This window comes from Aptenodytes forsteri, unplaced genomic scaffold (genome assembly GCF_000699145.1).
Source record: "Aptenodytes forsteri isolate BGI_AS27 unplaced genomic scaffold, ASM69914v1 Scaffold137, whole genome shotgun sequence".
Lineage (NCBI taxonomy): Eukaryota > Metazoa > Chordata > Aves > Sphenisciformes > Spheniscidae > Aptenodytes > Aptenodytes forsteri.
In genome coordinates, this window is record NW_008796221.1 from 2673204 (window position 1) to 2691716 (window position 18513).

General features: G+C 38.5%; 1 protein-coding gene across 1 annotated transcript in view; it reads right to left on the bottom strand.

The window, feature by feature from the left end:
- KIF21A (kinesin family member 21A) overlaps window positions 1–18513 on the bottom strand; it is a 79532-nt gene that overhangs the window by 8527 nt on the left and 52492 nt on the right. Inside the window, exons 28-37 of the mRNA XM_009289024.2 lie at window positions 17355–17415; window positions 17082–17136; window positions 15486–15703; window positions 11174–11284; window positions 10486–10614; window positions 8863–8901; window positions 6648–6784; window positions 4262–4442; window positions 3782–3946; window positions 2586–2703 (exon numbers count right to left, since the gene is read on the bottom strand). Of these exons, the coding sequence (XP_009287299.1) occupies window positions 2586–2703; window positions 3782–3946; window positions 4262–4442; window positions 6648–6784; window positions 8863–8901; window positions 10486–10614; window positions 11174–11284; window positions 15486–15703; window positions 17082–17136; window positions 17355–17415 (1214 nt within the window). The remainder of the gene's footprint in view (window positions 1–2585; window positions 2704–3781; window positions 3947–4261; window positions 4443–6647; window positions 6785–8862; window positions 8902–10485; window positions 10615–11173; window positions 11285–15485; window positions 15704–17081; window positions 17137–17354; window positions 17416–18513) is intronic.

Here is an 18513-nt window from a genome sequence, read left to right on the forward strand (position 1 = left end):
GGAAGTGGTTGAGTCACCATCCCTGGAAGTATTTAAAAGACGTGTAGATGAGGCGCTTAGGGACATGGTTTAGTGGGCATGGTGGTGTTGGGTTGACGGTTGGACTCGATGATCTCAGAGGTCTCTTCCAACCTTAATGATTCTATGATTCTAACTCCTTCCTCCTCTTCTACCTCTTGCCTGAAGCAGGAAGGCTTCACTGACTTCAGAGAAGGCCACTCTGGGAAGAAGTTGTACTACTTGGTATGAAATACACAATATCTTCACAAGGAGGAGCCTATATCTACACCGCGTGGATGACTAGAGAAACAAAGCTCATGAGTGAGTATGGAAAACACAACTCACCCTGGGAGAATTGTATAGGCAGCTATAGGAAGAGGCATTAATATATTTTTCTGGACAAGGTGTTTTGGCAAGGGTTACATACCATTACATGCTGATGCTTTCCATGGACTAGACACACCTCTCCCCTTGCCTGTGCTCCGAGAACGGGGTCTTAAAACAGACTCTTTAAGTGAGGGCATTTCAACAATTTGAGGCATAATCAACCCCATCGGCTCTTTGTCCCTAGAGCAGCAGTGTAAGCAACCCTTTTTCATTTTGCATTGTAGCAAGCCAGAACTCACTCAGTTAGACTGAGCTGAGGAGGAACAGATGAGCCGTAACTTTTTAAACCACTACCTCTGTTTCACAAGCAAATGTCAGACTTCATCCCCTATTATTTGCTCTTCATTGACCTTTTAAAATGAATAAGCTTCGCAGTAAGAAAGGGACAGCTTAGTAGTTGAAAAGAATACCTTAAGTGAGTTACAAGTATTTTAAAAGTTACCACATTCAATTAACATGCATCAGTTCCAGTTGTAACAAAAAAGTTCAATGGTACACCAGAAAAATTAGGCACTTAGAGGTGACTAATATTCCTGGCTCAGTAGACAAGACAGGAGTTTCCTGTGGCAGCGGAAAGCAGTATCTGTGACCAGACCTCCTACCCCCAGTGGACCTACCCATATGGAAAAGCTCTGAGAATTCCCAAACTGCTGCACTGACCATGCACATACAGATCATCTGTGCTATCCAAAGCAGCTTGACAATTATGGACACATTCACCTTGCAGAACACCCACTACTCTGCAGCACATACACATGGCCAAAATATCCCTGGATATTCTAGTGGTGTAAGTCAAGAAGCAGGCGGCCTCATAAGGATTTATGTAGCCTGCCCACAGCAAGGGAGCATACAAGAATGGCACATAAACTTCTCTGACTGTTGACAGCTCTTTTTTCCCCAAAAGCCCTTCTACCTCCTTGCTTGTCACGTGAGATGGTAGCATGACAAACTTGCATTACATGATCACATCCTGTTGTCCCCACTGAGGTCCTATACTCATTACTGTGCCAGGATGGTAGGTCTTAACTAACCCAATATTCTGAACTGTACAGAGAAGTAATTATTAGAGTGCCTCACTCTGTCACCCTACTGCCTAAGAATCCTCTGGCCTCTAACCATAGGGACTGCTGATAGGATTCAAATCCATGGCCCAAACCATCAAGCTATGCACCCACCTCCCAGGCAATCTTCTGAGGCTGGCCCAGTGCACAGCTAAACATCCAAGAATTGCAGGATAATGTCAAAAAGAGAAAGCCCAGCTCAGTGAGAAAGCTCACTTGGGTTCTGGCTCCTGCTCCACTCCCAGATGTGTTTATACACTTTTTCCAGTGTGTGAGAAGTATAAAGATCAGAACAAAGGGTACCCCCTCACAACAAGCTAGAGTATCTTGCTTATTCTCTCTTTAGCCTCATCAATCACATGTTCTTTGCAGTGGGAGGATCAGCTTTATGAGGAAGTTCCCATAGTCTGGTGGTTTGGGCATACTCCTGAGAAACAGGAGCTTGTGGGTTCAAATACCCCCTGGCAAAGGTGGGCCCAAAAAAGAAAAGAAAAAAACCCCAGACCCCATCCCTCCACCCCAAAAAAAAAGGATTCCCTATCCTTGAGTGAATTAATCACAATACCAAGAAGCAGGAAAGTATCGTAACACCTCTGGCTATGCTTTGAACACAACTCAGAGCAACCTGCGTGGTAATGAATACACCAAATAGACTGGGCACCTTGGCTGAGATGTGCTGATCGATCTCTCCTTCCCCACTCCAGAACTCGGGTAACACTTAAGCAAGAGCCTGGGCTAGACCCCCGACTCTCTTCTGTGGGGAGCACACAGAATGTCTCTGCTGAGGCAATTAGGTCTGCACTCCAAAACAGAGGCACTGACTTAATATACTTTCAAGAGCTAAATATTACTTAAGAGTAGGTGTTACGAATATTTCTCCAAGACTTCATACACCTGATGTCCACCTTACTGGGGATTAAGAAAAAGTTTAACTACAGACAACCATCCAAATAAAAATAGCACTGAAGTGATAAGCATTTATTAAGACTGAACATTATTAATAATCTATAACTGACGAAAGAATTTCCATCTTGGCTATCATGTTTCAGATACGGAGATGTGAGTCACTTCTGCTGAAACCTGCATCCCATGCTGATGTGAAGAGTCAAAATAAATAAGCAAATGCTAACGGTTTACCTTTATATAATGGTCCTTGGAACCAGTGACAATAAGATCTTGTCCATTGGAAATTCGATCTACCGTAAGGCACATAACAGGACCCTGGTGACCAGTTAGCTTTCCTGTAGACTGAAATCTTCAAGAACAAGAGAAGAAACAAGGATTTGTAATTTTCTCATATATCCAATATAATCTGTAGCACAGTCTCTGCCAGAGTGGATCTTTTTATTTTTCCCATGTCTTCACTATTCATCCCCTGGTTACCTGTACTCTATTGCTCATATCCATGTGTAAATGTTAAATCTATGTTAAACGTAAACAAAAGCTTCTATTTATGTAAAATAAGAATTAAAAAAATTTAAAGTAAAGACAAATCAGACCCCTCAAAGTATTCTCTGTATTTTGAATGCACTCTTTGGGTGCAGGTTCTGTTTGGAAAAGTGCTATTATAGTGTGGCTTATCATAGCCCCATATTATATTACATTATATCAGTTGACTTTCATAATCTCATCAACAATTACTAGTCAGGATTCATGCATTGGTCACCTTACAAGAGTCTGTTTTATAGTGCCCGTCTTAAACAAAACCTTGTGTTTTTCCTTTCAATGTGTTTTGTCCTTTTTCCTTTCCTGTGTTTGTCCTTTCAATACTTAAAGGGGGCTTATAAGATGGGGACAGACTTTTTAGTAGGGCCTGTTGCAGTAGGACAAGGGGTAATGGTTTCAAACTGAAAGAGGGTAGATTCAGACTAGATCTAAGGAAGACTTTTATTTGCAGTGAGGGTGGTGAAACACTGGAACAGGTTGCCCAGAGAGGTGGTAGATGCCCCATCCCTGGAAACATTCAAGGTTAGGTTGGACAGGGCTCTGAGCAACCTGATCTAGTTGAAGATGTCCCTGCTCATTGCAGGGGGGTTGGACTAGATGACCCGTAGAGGTCCCTTCCAACCCAAACTATTCTATGATTTTTCCAATCATTTTTACTGAAATGATTCACCATAACCTTAACACACATAGAGATCATGAGCACCTCCATTATCTCAGTAACCACCACGGCATGGATTAGTTGATCCATATCTTGACCATATTTTGCCCAGGTTATGGACAAAACATAAACATAAACAGAAAACATAAACAGGAAACACTTCATTGACTTTGTTTCATATGCACATGTAACCACTTAAAGAACATTCTCTTCTACTGCTGTTCAGTACCTTTTCAGGTCCCACATCCTCACTGAGTTTCCAGCAGCTGCATAGAGGAATGTGCCAGTTGGATTTAATGCAATCTGATTGATCTGGTTTTCTCCAGCTGGGATAGTGACTGTTCTGTTAGTACTTCCTGAACACACATCACCAGGCATCGCCTGGCCCGAAGACCTGAGTACAGGGAGGAAGGAGAAAAAGAAAAAAAAAAAAAAAAGAAAACAAACTCCCTTATTATGTATTCATAATAAGCCAATTATGAATACTGAACATTTGATAAAACACTATAGGCACGAATGCAAATTGTTTTGTGTTTCCATATATTACCAATGCCCTAAACTGACTTAGCCTGAACACATAAAGAAAGCCTCCAGCCCCAATGTACTTAAATTACACTGTGGTGCACTATTGAATTAAATCTAATAATTTTTTTTTCTCTAAAAATAAGATTCATTTAAACTCTTGGCATTCGAGGTTTAGCATACTTACGTCAATGTCCGAATACACTTAGCAGAATCTCTGATGTCCCACACCTTGATATAGGAGGTTGAGACTGTGAAGACCAGGCTAGTGTAGTTGCAATATTTTAGAGAAACAATATTATTTGGATGACCCCCCAGAGACATAATCTCTTGTCCAGTTACCAGATTCCAGACTTTACAGGTACGATCTAAATAAAGACAAGGAAAAAGAGGAAAAAAAATTAAAAAAATAAAAAACTTAAGCAAACAAACAAAAAAAAGCCACTAAAGAAACACTACAGAAAACATGTTTTTCCAAAACTCAATTTTTAAAAAGTTCATACATTCATTTGCACTCATACATAGCCCTCCATTTCGGTAAGTGCTTTTAAAGACCTATTTAATTAATCTGTTTTTGTAGAGTACACATGGGCATCATCTACCATCATCAAAACTAAGCAAGGTTAATCATTAAATGTTGTGTTGAAGATGTGCAGATTAGCTCCCATAGCATTTTAAAAGGACAAAATCCCATGTCAACCCCAAACTGTCAAACAGACAGTTTGAAGGCTCTAAAGTTTGGATGATGACAGATGAAGAGAACTACCCGATTTTTAATTCAAAGATTCTTCATCAAGAACACAGTTCAGGAAGGGCTTAGAGCCTAAGCATGACAGAGGACTGACTGCCAGAACAAAATTACAAAGGCAAGAAGTGATCCAAACTATTTGGTGCTTTAGGAGCCTCTGAAAATCCCAGCGTAAGTGCTTTAGTCAGTTTTCATTCAGTAGCAAAGGAATTTAAATACTGCAAGCTTTTGTGTACTAAAGGCCCAGATGCCTAGAAGTTTTCAAGACTTTTGCAACACAAATGGAGTCTACACAGGAAACCCTCCTTGTTACACCGTGTCTGTATCATTCCATATATTTTAGAAGTACATTTTTACTGGAATAAGTACTGCAAGGATGGAGAGAAAACTTCATGTGTAGGCAGTGTTTATAAGAGCATGAAGAAGGTAAGTATATGAAGAACTCATCAGCCACTTAAAATCCCAACTATCAAGACCAGAGCCCAATATCCACAATGCACCTGAAAGCTTATTGGCATTCCTGAATTGGCACTGTCTGCTAGTCTTCTGGCTGTCAGTGAGCTGAGGCTTTCTGCTTCAGCTACAATTTCCAAAAGATTTAACTTTAATTATTAAACTTCTGCCTACACTCTTGTACTCTTGATTACAAGTATACTTTGTAAAGTTTTCCCCTCCAAAAATATACACAGGAAAAATTCTTCCATAAATATGGGAAGCTAGCATATGACAAGAAACAACAAATATCTACAATACCTGCAAGCACCCCTATGTTAAACAAACCTTTTAGAACACAAATCTAGGTGTAAAATAAAAAAATAAATTTAAAAGCCTTTTTTTCCCCACATAGCCACTTACTTTGTAAAGTTTTCCCCTCCAAAAATATACACAGGAAAAATTCTTCCATAAATATGGGAAGCTAGCATATGACAAGAAACAACAAATATCTACAATACCTGCAAGCACCCCTATGTTAAACAAACCTTTTAGAACACAAATCTAGGTGTAAAATAAAAAAATAAATTTAAAAGCCTTTTTTTCCCCACATAGCCACTAAATTTGAAATGTCAATGCAAATTAACCAGGCAACATTTACAAAAGCTAAAAATATGTCCTTTTTTGCATTTGTATCCACTTGCACAAATGCTAAAATGTTGGCTTAAAACTTATTAGACCACAAGTCTGCCAATTCACTGTAAGAATGTGTCTTGGTATTTTTAACAGCCAGGTAGTAGAATAGCCACAGAAACCGTACCTTTCTTCCAAAACACTATTTCTACCAGCTTGAAGAGTTCATAGAGTGGCTGAACCATCCAGTAGGGAATTTAGTAACTACTAGATCTAGCCCTTCCCACAACAGCCATACAACTCTTACACCCACAAGGGACACGACGAGGTGCACAGGGGAGGCAGAAAATGGCCCTAATTCTGCTCAAAGAATCAACTGTGGCAGGAAGAATCTATTCAAACTCTGTAGGCAGCACAGACAAAGATGTGCTAATTTCCACGTCTACCCTGAGGCTATTACTTTGCATTGCATGTCATGTGTGCACATTACCATGACCATCATATCACTCAATGTTATTGAGAGTAATGTTATTCTTGAGAGCTACTTTTTCTACTACAAATAAACAGCCAAATACTACCCATTGGAATTAAAAACCTGTAGATAGTTACTGTATATCCTTTTCCATCTTATGTTGCAAAATTGATCCTCACAATTCTCCACTGCGTTTACAGCAGTAAGCAAAAACTGAGAATTTCACAATACCCCAAGTTGTCAAAGCAGCCTCTGTAAGGCAGCACAGATGCCTGAAGCTTGCCTAACCTTTAGATCCAGTGAAGAGAAGATCATCAGTTGCATCAACACAAAGCACAGCCTTGGTATGCCCTTCAGCTGTATAGATACACTGAAGCGGGGATGATCTGATGCATTTTGAAGCAGGGAATGGGTTAATTATCCCCCTAAATAAAAAAAAAAAAGAGAATGTGAGCTGGGCATAGTAATAGACACAAATCAAATTAATTTATTTAAATGTAGGGAAAAAATTATTCTAATTTTCTTACATGGGCAGAACAGCTGAATGCCTTTCGTAAACTATGTAAGGATTTTTACTGTTTAGCTTCAACAGTTGTCAACTCTGGACGGTCAGTTAAAGGAAATCACATACAAAAACAAACAAATGAAAAAGACAAGATCCTGAGTATTGGGTATTTGGGAAAGTCTGCATAATGCTGAAAGAACCAGGATGTTTAAAGCTCCTGGATTCATAGGACCAACATTAACACTGCAAACTGCATAATGCCATCTTAGTCTAAATAGCACGCCTGAAAAACGGAGCAAGTGTAGTGTACACTGCCAATTCCAAACTCAGCAGGCATTTCACATCAATTGCCTTCTACAGGCAGGCTTGGAGAACTGCTGCTAACTTGCATGCCTGAGGAAGGTTCCTACTGCACCCTGTACCCAATGCCACACTTGTACTCAAACGGCTAAAAGGGACTGTGGTTGGAGTACAGATACCCCAGAGAAATCTTCCTGGGGATTTGTAGCTAGTTCTGTGGTGATGCCAAAAGACTGTAACAACTGTAACTCAGCCTGAGAAAGAAAAAAAAAAAAAAATTCACAGTTCATCACCAAACAAGTTATCAGCAGTCTGAAATCCTATGCATACAACTGCACACACATGGACCCCACTGATTTTTGTGAAGTGTAGAAAAGCCTCAAGGTAATGCCTACAAACATGCACACAATGCTGTGACCTGACCAGCTTGCAGTTAAGACCCACTGTCATGCTCTTTTGGGGATTACACATGTAACTGTACAAAAAAAAGGAACTAAGCCATAGTCCTATCTCACAAAAAAAACAAACAAACAAAAAAAACAAAAACTGTGTCAGATGCTTTAGAAAAATGTAAAGATTCCATAATATTGCCCAGAATCTTGCTACAGGAAGGAAAATGTCCTTCCTGATACTATCTAACTTTGTGACAATTAGCTGGTTTATCTAGCAGTCTTAGAAATTATTATTTTATACATTTTTACTGCTCAGGACATCTTCATTCATATAATTCATTACTCCCCTCCATGATCCTTTTATAGATTTTACTAATATTAATATTGCCTTAAATTGTTTGACATTAACTTCCTCATTTTGAAAAGGCATTCACCTTTCAATCCGTACCTTTTTATGTTTTCAAGAATACAGGAACAATTTACTTTATTATTATTAATTTAGGTCTCTATGCTTTTGTTTTCCAACACCACACAAAACTAATATGGTTTTCTCTGTAGTATTCCCTCAGTGGATCGTGCTGCCTCTAGACTGAGTTATTCCTACCGCTGTTCTCACCTACTCGTTCCCTTGACAAGCCATGTAAAATACATGTCCTGGAGCTATTTATCTACCTATGTGCAGTGCTCTGAAATCTACAGACAAAAAATGCTACAACTGCTACAATGACCAGACAAAACCACCATCACAGTATTATTAGCCCTTTGACTGCCCTTCTCTTGATAAATTAATTTTTCACTGAGTACCAAAATCCTAAGCCACAGCTTAGGAACACGAGTGGGGACATTTCTTTCATCCCTTAAGCCACTGTGCGTTCTGTCAGAAAGAGATAATAAAAACCCTACTCAGTTTTATTTACGCTGGGATTTAATTTTTAGTCACCAAAGTATAAAACTGAACAAGAAAAACAAAAAGAAAGAGAGAAGCATATAAAACCTAAGAAAATGTCTGCTCCTCTTTTTTTAAAGAAAACAAAGAGAGAAAGAATATGTCTAAGGAAAGGTTTATACCATACTTCATTTAAAAAGAAAAAAACCTGACATGCTCAACAACAATAAAGAACACCTAAAAAAGGAGATGGGGAGACATGCTTGACCAAAATTTCAGATTTTTAAACCTCTGGCAAAAGCAAAAGAGATACAGTGCACAAGTATCAGGAAAATTCATGCAGCAAAATGAAATTTCCTAAAAACTGGAATAACTTCAGTGCGAGATGCCAAGAAAACAGAAAAGAGAAAGAGAGAGTACCTGTGTACCTCCAACAGAGAGGAATCACTTTCATCAGACCTACAATCAACAGTGGTGGAATTGTGAGGAGAAAGAATACAGGTATCAGCAAAGTAAAGCCTCCATGTGAGAAGAACAAACAACAGCATGGCCAATTCAGAAAAGCAATGCAAATCCACATACAGTATATGCAGCATTGCTCAGGGTATACCTTAAACCCGTGATAATATGGGGAGGGGGGCGGAATAATAATCTTAAAATAGCACTCTCAGCAGTAAGTTACACTGGTAGACTGTCTCAGCCCAAGAGGCTGAGTAACACCAGCTGAGACATTTCTTATTTCCCCAATATTTTCTTACAGAAGTAAAGCCAACAAAGTAAAAAGAGAAGATGGATGCATAATTTAACCTCCATAACATAGTGCTTGTTGAAAATATCAAAAGGAAAAAAAAATTCCGAACATCAATGCCTGTTAAGTGTAGAAGAAACATGTAAAATGTTAATCATAAAAATATAAATATTAAACATATCGATAGCCCACAGAAATAAGAACAGCAATTTGCAAACGACCCTAAGTTCAAAATCCTTCACCTCTCATTTTCAAAAATGTTTAAAAATAAAAAACAAGAAAACACACAACAAGAAAAAATCCCCCCCCCAGGCATGAACATTTGCAGTATGTCTTAAGATGTCCTTCATCTTCAACCCCAATCAAACAGATTCAGCAGTTTCAATTTGACTTCAAAGTCAGTCCAGAGAAAATGAAAACGGTTAGGTGGGAGTTAGCAATAAGATACAGGTAACATAGCTAAGATAAAGAAGTTACAAGCACAGTTAAACTACCGAAAGCCTTGCAAGCTGCTGCTTGGTGATGCTGTAGACCACTGAAAAAGCCCAAAGTTTTCTGAAAAACGGTAGTGTAAACAGACAAGAGCAATTTCTTGTCTTGCTACAGTCAGAACTAAAGGTTTTTTCTAAGTCTGAGTTGCAGTTCGTAAGTGCTGCATGGGACTAGTACCAGTACTGAAACCTGCAATAAAGATTCTGGTCAAGTTCACTGCAATTTGGAGTAAGGCTCCTACAGAAACAGATGCCTAACATACCAGGAAACCAAGCTCTAATTCTTCTAAACAAGATATAAATATCATCTGCTCCTCCAGATCACCTCCTAAAGTCAGTCTGTTCAACAATTTGGATGATCTCTAAACAACTGTGTTGTAGCCATTTCAACATCCCATCCTCCAGGGTGCTGTTGTGACAGCACTTGGAGCGACGCTGGAGTAACCGAATAACTGTCAAAAGCACTATTTCCTAAATTGTCAGCTAAATCCTACTTTCAAGTGTAAACACGCACACAAATACACATACATCTAAGAATTCTACCGTTCTTTTCTATTTTGGGTTTAAAACTACAAATACCAGACATAGCCTAGAAAACAGGAAACAAGGTTCAGCAGGAAATTGCTTTTCTTGAATTTTTACAATGGTTCCATGGAAGTTTAAAATATTTTCTTTGAAAACTACATGAAAACACAAGAAATGTCTCCTCCTGTCTTGCAGAAGGGCAAAATATCTAACAGATACTACACTGAGTGCACTTTGCAATTCCCTGGTTGGGGGCTGAGGCTTCCCTCTGTGACTTACTTATCCTGCTGAACTGATGTGTTTCCCTGAGAAACAGTAAGACGACTAAAAACATTCATTTCATTACGGGGCCGGCTTGGTGGGGAAGTAGGAGGTGACAGACTAGCCTCTGGGGCTCCAGAATCTGAGCTACAAGAAAAAAAGAACATCTTCTTTAACAGGTTATGAATGGTTAGAGAAGTTAAATGCAACATGCCTCAAATGTTAGATGCTTTTTTCTTAAGCGAATAAATAAAATTATAATGCTAGCTACAGATGTTTCCTAGAGAAGATAATAAACTTAAGACCACAAACTGCTGCAGAGTGCAAGGTGGCACAACGTTCAAAGTTTACGTGCTAACAGTGAAAGCTCCAGCTAGAACGCACACATATGTAAAGTGAAGAAATTCTTATAAAAATGCAGGTTTTTTAGAGAAATTAATGACTTCCATTTAAAAAAAAAAAAAAAAAAAGTCATTTGCAAATGCTCCAAAGGGTATTATCTCAGGGCTCTGCTCCTGAGTTATTTTGTACAGAAAAATACTCTGGAAAAAGAAAAACCCACACGCAGAATTTGAGCAGTGAATAATTTCACTGCCAACAATACAAACTGTCCTAGAATTAAAGAAATAGAAAAATACAATTTATTTTTCAAGAAAATATACCCAAGGTTTAAATTATTTCAGAGAAAAATTTAAAAGAATCTTACAGTTTCTGTTCTTTTGCCTTTGTCTTTTCCATTGTTTTCTCATAGGCTTTTCTCTTGGCTAAAGGTGAAGGCTCCGGTATCTTCTTCTCTGACAGAGATGGCTGTCTAGAACTAAAGCAAGAGGAATCATTATCTTACTTTAAGGCCCTTTACGTAATTGCTTTTCTTACATTAGCTGTCATTCTCCCACTCTGATATCAAATTTCAGAATGTGCTTAACCTATTATTGTCTTTCTTGAATCTACAAACTCTAAATGTGTTCTCACATTTTAATATGTATCTTCTTCTCTGACAGAGATGGCTGTCTAGAACTAAAGCAAGAGGAATCATTATCTTACTTTAAGGCCCTTTACGTAATTGCTTTTCTTACATTAGCTGTCATTCTCCCACTCTGATATCAAATTTCAGAATGTGCTTAACCTATTATTGTCTTTCTTGAATCTACAAACTCTAAATGTGTTCTCACATTTTAATATAAAAATACACCAAGTTTATTAACATATGTTCATCAACATATGAAGAGCCAGATACTGAATATGCAAAGGAGATCTACTAATTCAACAATTAAAGAGACTGACTAAAATAAATACAGCAGAGTATGCATCTCACATTAAGAGCATGGAAAAGATGGAAGGTCTGACTAAGATCTAGAATTTCAGATTCCACAACTTGCATCTACAATAGACCACTTACAGACATGAAGAACAGAGAAATCATGATGACTCTTACATATGAATTAAACTTTGCATTAACATATTCATGTTTCAATATCAAATTCAAAATTAGGAACCCCCCTTCCCTTCTTCCTTGCTTTCCATCCCTCCTTTGTCTCTCTAGTTCTTTCTCTGAAATAATTCCAGTTCACAGTCACTATGGTCTTTCTCCCAACGTTTTAGTCCCCATTAAAAATAGCGAAAAGGATCAAGAGTGCAACATTAATGCTGACACCCAAATATCATCATTTTACCACAGTCAGATAAAAAAAAAAAAAAAGGGAATCTGGATGGTCTCCACTCTTCTGAGCTCCCATTTCTCACTAGCTGGGCAATCAGAAAAACATTTGCTTTGGTTTATCTTTTTTTCTTGTTTTTAGAAGTTGTTTCTACTAACTTAAGGACCAGAAACACTTACTAAAAGAGAGAAAGCAGATTCTGAAAGTGGTTTTGTGCCACACAACTTTATTAAGCAGACAAAGTTCAGTTGGCAGGCCACCTGCCTGACACAGTTACTAGCATCTGATCTCAGAGCTCTACAGGCTCTGGATTTACACAGCTGCAACTTCTCTACATGAGAAAAGCTGTACCAGTTTCCCACAGAAAGTCTGTGCTATATAAAAATCTATCTGGGGACTGGCATGCAGAATAACATGATTTACCAAGGAATGCACAACCAAGAACAGCTACTTGACTCAAGTAGCTGAGACTGACTGTCTCAAGTGATCACACGCACACTGAACACAAGCCCTAATTGGAAGGTGGAGGTCCTACCTGTAGAACCTAGTGCCAAGAGTTGCGTGCAGACCCTAGAGTCCCCCCAGGGTCTTCAAAAGACAGGAAAAGGAAGACAAGTGATAACCTGCCTGGTTTTGCACAAAAGCCTAGCAGTTAAAGTACACAAAAAGAAGGGGAAGGTTCAATTCTTTCCTCAAGGCCAGAGCACCCATTTCTCTGCAGGGCTCCCTTACCTCTAGGCATACTCTGCAAAGGACAGGGAAAGAAAAAAAAAAGCGGAACAGGACACACTCCCTCCCTCTCTTTATGCTGGACCAGTATGCATTTAGGAATGCAAAAGTCCTGCGGTCACAAGGCAAATCCTATCATCAGCCCGATAGCTAGATCTTTCAGCAAGAATGACAGACTTGGGTTATAGTCCGCACTGCCATGGTTGCCTATGTGTCTACTGTGCAGCTACTAGATTAAACAAACCACACCAGCAACTGGAACCCAAGCTCCTCTGCCTCACACCAGCATCCTGCATACTCAGACATGGAGCCAGCTCTCTCTTGCTCACTCTCTACCTGCCCCTTGAGTCTTCCATCTTTGACTCCACAGTGGCACATCCTCAGAAGGTGTAAAGAGCATGATCATAATATGAATTCTTTTTGAAAGCCTGGAAATGCAGGTATTATAAAAATGCAGCAGTCTTGCTGGAATGAACTTCCAGAGCACAGATGTAAAAAACAGGTGCACGATGTCAATGACCTGAACGAAAAGGAGCAAGACACACCTAATTACAGGTTTCCAGTGCCCTTTTAGATTTCCCAGGATATCAGACATCTGAGCAGAGCTGGCACAAGACCTACAGGAGACCACTCTACTCTGAAGAGGCTGCTGTAGATTAGATGAGCATATCGAAGGACAACAGCACTAGATGTAAACAGAATTCCAACCAAACTGTTGCCCACATGCATTTAAGTGTCTCTCTGAATCACCACAGATCTGAGAAAACTGAGGGGTTTCCAGAGTAGAGCAGTTTGTACATATGCAGACACCTAAATTTGCACCTAAGCATATAATTAATTTCTGTCGCTTCCAGAGAATGCATATTTTGGATCACTGTTACTGCTTCTACATCCCTGAATGCCACTTAAGTAAGTGGCGCGAGGGAGATAATATTTATTGCAAATAAGACCACACTCTGCTCCAGAAGAATGTATTTTATTACAAGAGATATGATGGCACTGCAGGCCCATACAGGAAGGCCAGATGGCTCACAGACAACCTTTCTTAACAATGACCAGTGACCAGCAAAAATAGCAATTCTATATAAAGTATACTGAGTTCTAGTTTTGAAAAAGCATCTTAATTACAGTGAGGAAGTCACTGCAGATTGATTGTGGGAATTTTTGATCACTTATCTGCTAAAACATGATCAATAACAAACCCAAATATACTGCTGATTGAATTGATTTACTGACAGCGCGTAACTCTAATGCTCACAGAACGCAGTTTTTTGGAAAATCCTGTTTTGCCTCGTTGTTGTCTCACTTTCACAAATGAATACATTCTAGAAGATGGAGTGAGGCAAAAGTTGGTATTACCTGAGTCTTGGATGCCAGGTCATAACACTTGACGTTTTAAATCTTGAAGCTTCAAAAGTCTCTAGCGATCTCACACTAACTGCTGAAACAAGTGGGTTTCTCCACCTATCCTCACCCCCAAGAGCATTCTTTCCAAGCAGATTCTACTTGTAAAATGCACTGAAGCCATCAGCATGGGTTAATAATTGCTGTCAGCAGTGTTTTACTGTTCATGATTGCCACCTCAAGCACATGCTGGAAATACATGGTAAAAATAATACAAATTGCAAATGTGTACATTAGATGGAGATTGCTGTAAAAATATTATGCAAATAGGACAGATGGATAGTAAAAGATGTGTAATTCCAGAATCTGTAACATGAAGATAGCTATGGGATACAGTCTTTCCATATCACTGAATGTGGCAAGCGCATTCAGTTTACGCATGAGTTTGTGCAATATAGGAGCTAGTACCTAAAAAGCCAAGAAAAGGGTCTCTAGCAGTGAATGGCTAATAGCCAACAGTGATATTGGTAAATATAAAGAGAACAGCAAGAGCAAGTGGAAAAAAAAGAAAAAAGAGTGCATGTGAGAGACCTGCTGGCCCCAAAGTAAAAAGACAAAACCAAAATTTTTAGTTCTATTTGGCATCAAGTAATACTTGCAATTAGTAAAACTGTTCTGCAGGTAAGAGCAACCCTGCAAACAGAAAGGATTTGAGGATTCATAATATCCAACATGTTTCTTTCAGCTTTACACTTGTATGCTCTATTACTGTATAGACTTTTTCATTTTAAGCATGGTCCACACAAGATGACTCTCAAAGTTTTTACCCAATAGTTAGGACCATATACAGATACTATTACTATATTATATAAAGTTTTTTGGTTGGGTTTTGTGGTGGTGGTTTTTTTTTTATCTCTCTGCTGTTCTAAGCAGATTCTCACTACCTCCCTAGAATGTGCATTTCCCATAGCACTAATAAAGCAAATTATCCAAGATACTAGATGGATTTTTTCCCACTACTTAGAAACAAGGCTACAATAATTTTTCTATGACAAAGCAACTTAACAGAACTTACATCTTCAGTAAGAAACACATTACTTAAAACAGTGCATTTATACTTTCTAGAGTGGTGATGGCAGAAAAGAAGGAGGAGCTTTGTCAGTATTATTTAGTAAGCTTCAAGTATATCAACCTCCTTTGTAAAGTTAAAATAATAGATTACAAGAAATTGGCAACATGCATTTTTTCAAAAGCAAAGGACAATTAGTACAGCATGGCCAGACTTACATGCTGCCTATCTTAGAAGGTAAGCCAGATGGTGGGGGAATAAACTCTCTGTCCCTAGCAGAAGTATCATTTGTGTCAGCAGCCGTCCCACTTTCTTGGGTTTCTGCAACTGATGCAAGAGGGCCAGCCAAAGTAGAGTCTGCAGCACTGATGTCAGAGACTAAATCGCTGCTGTCTGCATATAGCAATTCCATCTGGGTAGTGGTCCTCCGGCGGGCCTGGAGACAAATGAAAACCAAGTTGCGACTTAAACATTTCATAGTATGTGTCAAGAGTGCTACATTTAAACTTATCATTAGCTGGTAATTAGCATCCCCCTTAATTCACTTGGCAACTACCTTTAGAAACTAAATAAAAGAGCTCACCTCTACACTTTGGCAACGATTTCAGAGGAGGCAAGTTAAATTCAACAGCATGAAACACTGATTTGACAACTGGTTTCCAAGGATATCCTTTCAACCAACTACAAGTGCCTGTCAATACTAGAGGAGTACAATATTACTCTCCTAAGGTTTGTCCAAATGAAACGTTATAAAGCAGAGAGGAATAAAGCAAAGTGTGAATTTAAACAGCTACAATTACATTGTCATGACTTCTTACACTGATGCTTCTTCTGATACGAAAACTCTGCTTCTTACTTAGTTTACATCACTTCAAAAGTAGTTTAGGCCAACATGAATTAAGATTTGCTCAGCATTTCAACAATTTGAAAACAACAGAAAACCTCACAAATGAGCTGAGCTTTGTGCAATACAGTCATTCTTAAAAAACTGATCATACATGTTAGGTGTCATGATGCTGTGAAATTAAGATCTATTCCTCAAGGAAAGAAAGGCCACTGGGGAATACAAAGGTCCAGTCTGAACAAAGCCATTACAAAAATGACATTGTTTATTTTATGCCAACATTTTCAGACCAAACTCACTCAGGTTACCTGCCCAAAAAGAGCTGCACACCAACGAACGCTACCAATAATGCAACAGCCAACCTAGATATATTCCTCCAAAGCCAACTGTAGTTAGAAGAATGGAGGCTAAGCTTCTATTTACTTTGCCAACTTTGTTTATGCTCCTGTGAGCACAGAAGCAAAATTGCAGTCTGCGTGTTTCCAGTTGCCACTGCCATTAATATTAAACTGCAGCCAGCCTAGATATATTCCTCCAATGCCAACTGTAATTAAGAGCCTGGAGGTCAAACTTCAGTTTATTTTATAAACTTCCTTTACATTTCTATGACCACAGAAGCAAATTGCAAACAATAAGCTTGTTCACAGTTCCCACTGGCATTAACTTTAAATTGCAGCCTAACTAATACTAAATTGCAAATCTACTCCCGTTTGGAGTGCAAGTAATTGGAAGAACATATCTCTTTCTGAAACTATAAATATTCGACCACAAAATATTGAAAAAGTACATTTTTATCATTGCTTCTCAGAGAGGAGGATCACACAAAAGCATATTACATACAAATCACATGAACGGTACGTCGGTTCACCTTTTGCATGTCTTCATTCACTAATGTCTCTAGAGCAAAGCAAGAACATTCCCCAGAAGGTGCCATTAAAGTATGAATTATCATCATCATTGTACAGCCTACCTTGCTTTTGGGTTTGACTTCACCACAAAGCTTCAAAAGATCTGAAGATAATGAACTAAAAGAAAAATTGCATAGCAGTTAGAAGTAAATAGTCATATTTACGCAGAATGTGTATTTTTATTTGATTCTTCTTTCTACTAAAATGGTGAACAAAATGAAACAGAACAATGTCAGAGGTATCTTCTAATGCATACATGATGCGTTACAAGAAGAGGAAGTGACAGTAATTTTTCTAGAACCAGATCCAGTTACCTGTTAACAAAGATTGCTTACCTTCCTTCTGTCCCAGGACTATGCAATGGGGCATCCTCATCAGTACTATCTTCCAAATTTTCTAGAAAATTTCCAAAAGAATCATGTTAGTCTGTCTGTCTACAACAGGACGTGCAGGTTTTAAGTGCTATACAAAACAGCTCAGAATGCTGAATGTAGATGAACAGCATACGAAAGGCAGGGATTTTCGAAATATCTTGACTATTTGCTAGCCAGTCGCCATTGAATTTTCCTGGTATCTAAACTAAGTTTTTTCATACAATCTAAATAAATCATACACCTAGGTATACTGTGCCAAATGTGGTCCTCTATTTATTGTAGCAGAGCAACAGGGATGACAGAAAACTAGAAATAAATTCTAGAAAGAAATCTGGAAGAAAGAAGATAAAGCAAAGGAAATTAACTGCAAGACATGGAAGAGACAGGATGTAAATCAATGGACAGTGAGGAAGTCTCTTCCTCCTCCTTTTTTTTTTTGTCATCTTCTTGCTCTAAGACAGAATCAGCCTGGTTATAATGAAAAAAATTGTATTTTTAACTAGCTAGTGAGCTGAGGCTCAGCCTCAGCTTATATAGAATGGCACCATTTGGGCTGACAAGAAGCAAGCACTTTATTAGTATACAAGCATTTAGGTTTCAAAACAGGATGATGCCACCATTTAATACTATAGAACTGCTTCCGAAAAAGAGATTAATTGGATTGAAGTTAATTGTACAATGAAGCTGTTCAACAGAAATGCTCCTGAAGTAAAATGTCCACAAAAGACAAAACCAGCATGCATGTCACACACTAAGGCTGTCAAACATCAGATTAACATGACTGCATGCAAACAGTGCAAAACATTAAGCTGAGACAAGCAGTCCACGGCATATGTACAATCAGTTCCAAACTGTTGGGAAACCAAATCCCCTAACTTGCATATGATTCTAATAATACATTTTTAGCATGGTTTAAGGACATCGGTAATACATTCCTGCAAGCAAAATCCCTTATTTTTTAACATACTCATGAAATTTTAAGGGTTAAATAATCTTCTAATGACATTCCATTAGATCTCCTCTTTGTTATTAGAGACACTTTAAGTTTATTAATTTCTGCCAGAAAGCAGATACCATTTGTAATGCACAGAACCAATATATTCGGTACCCATATTAAAAT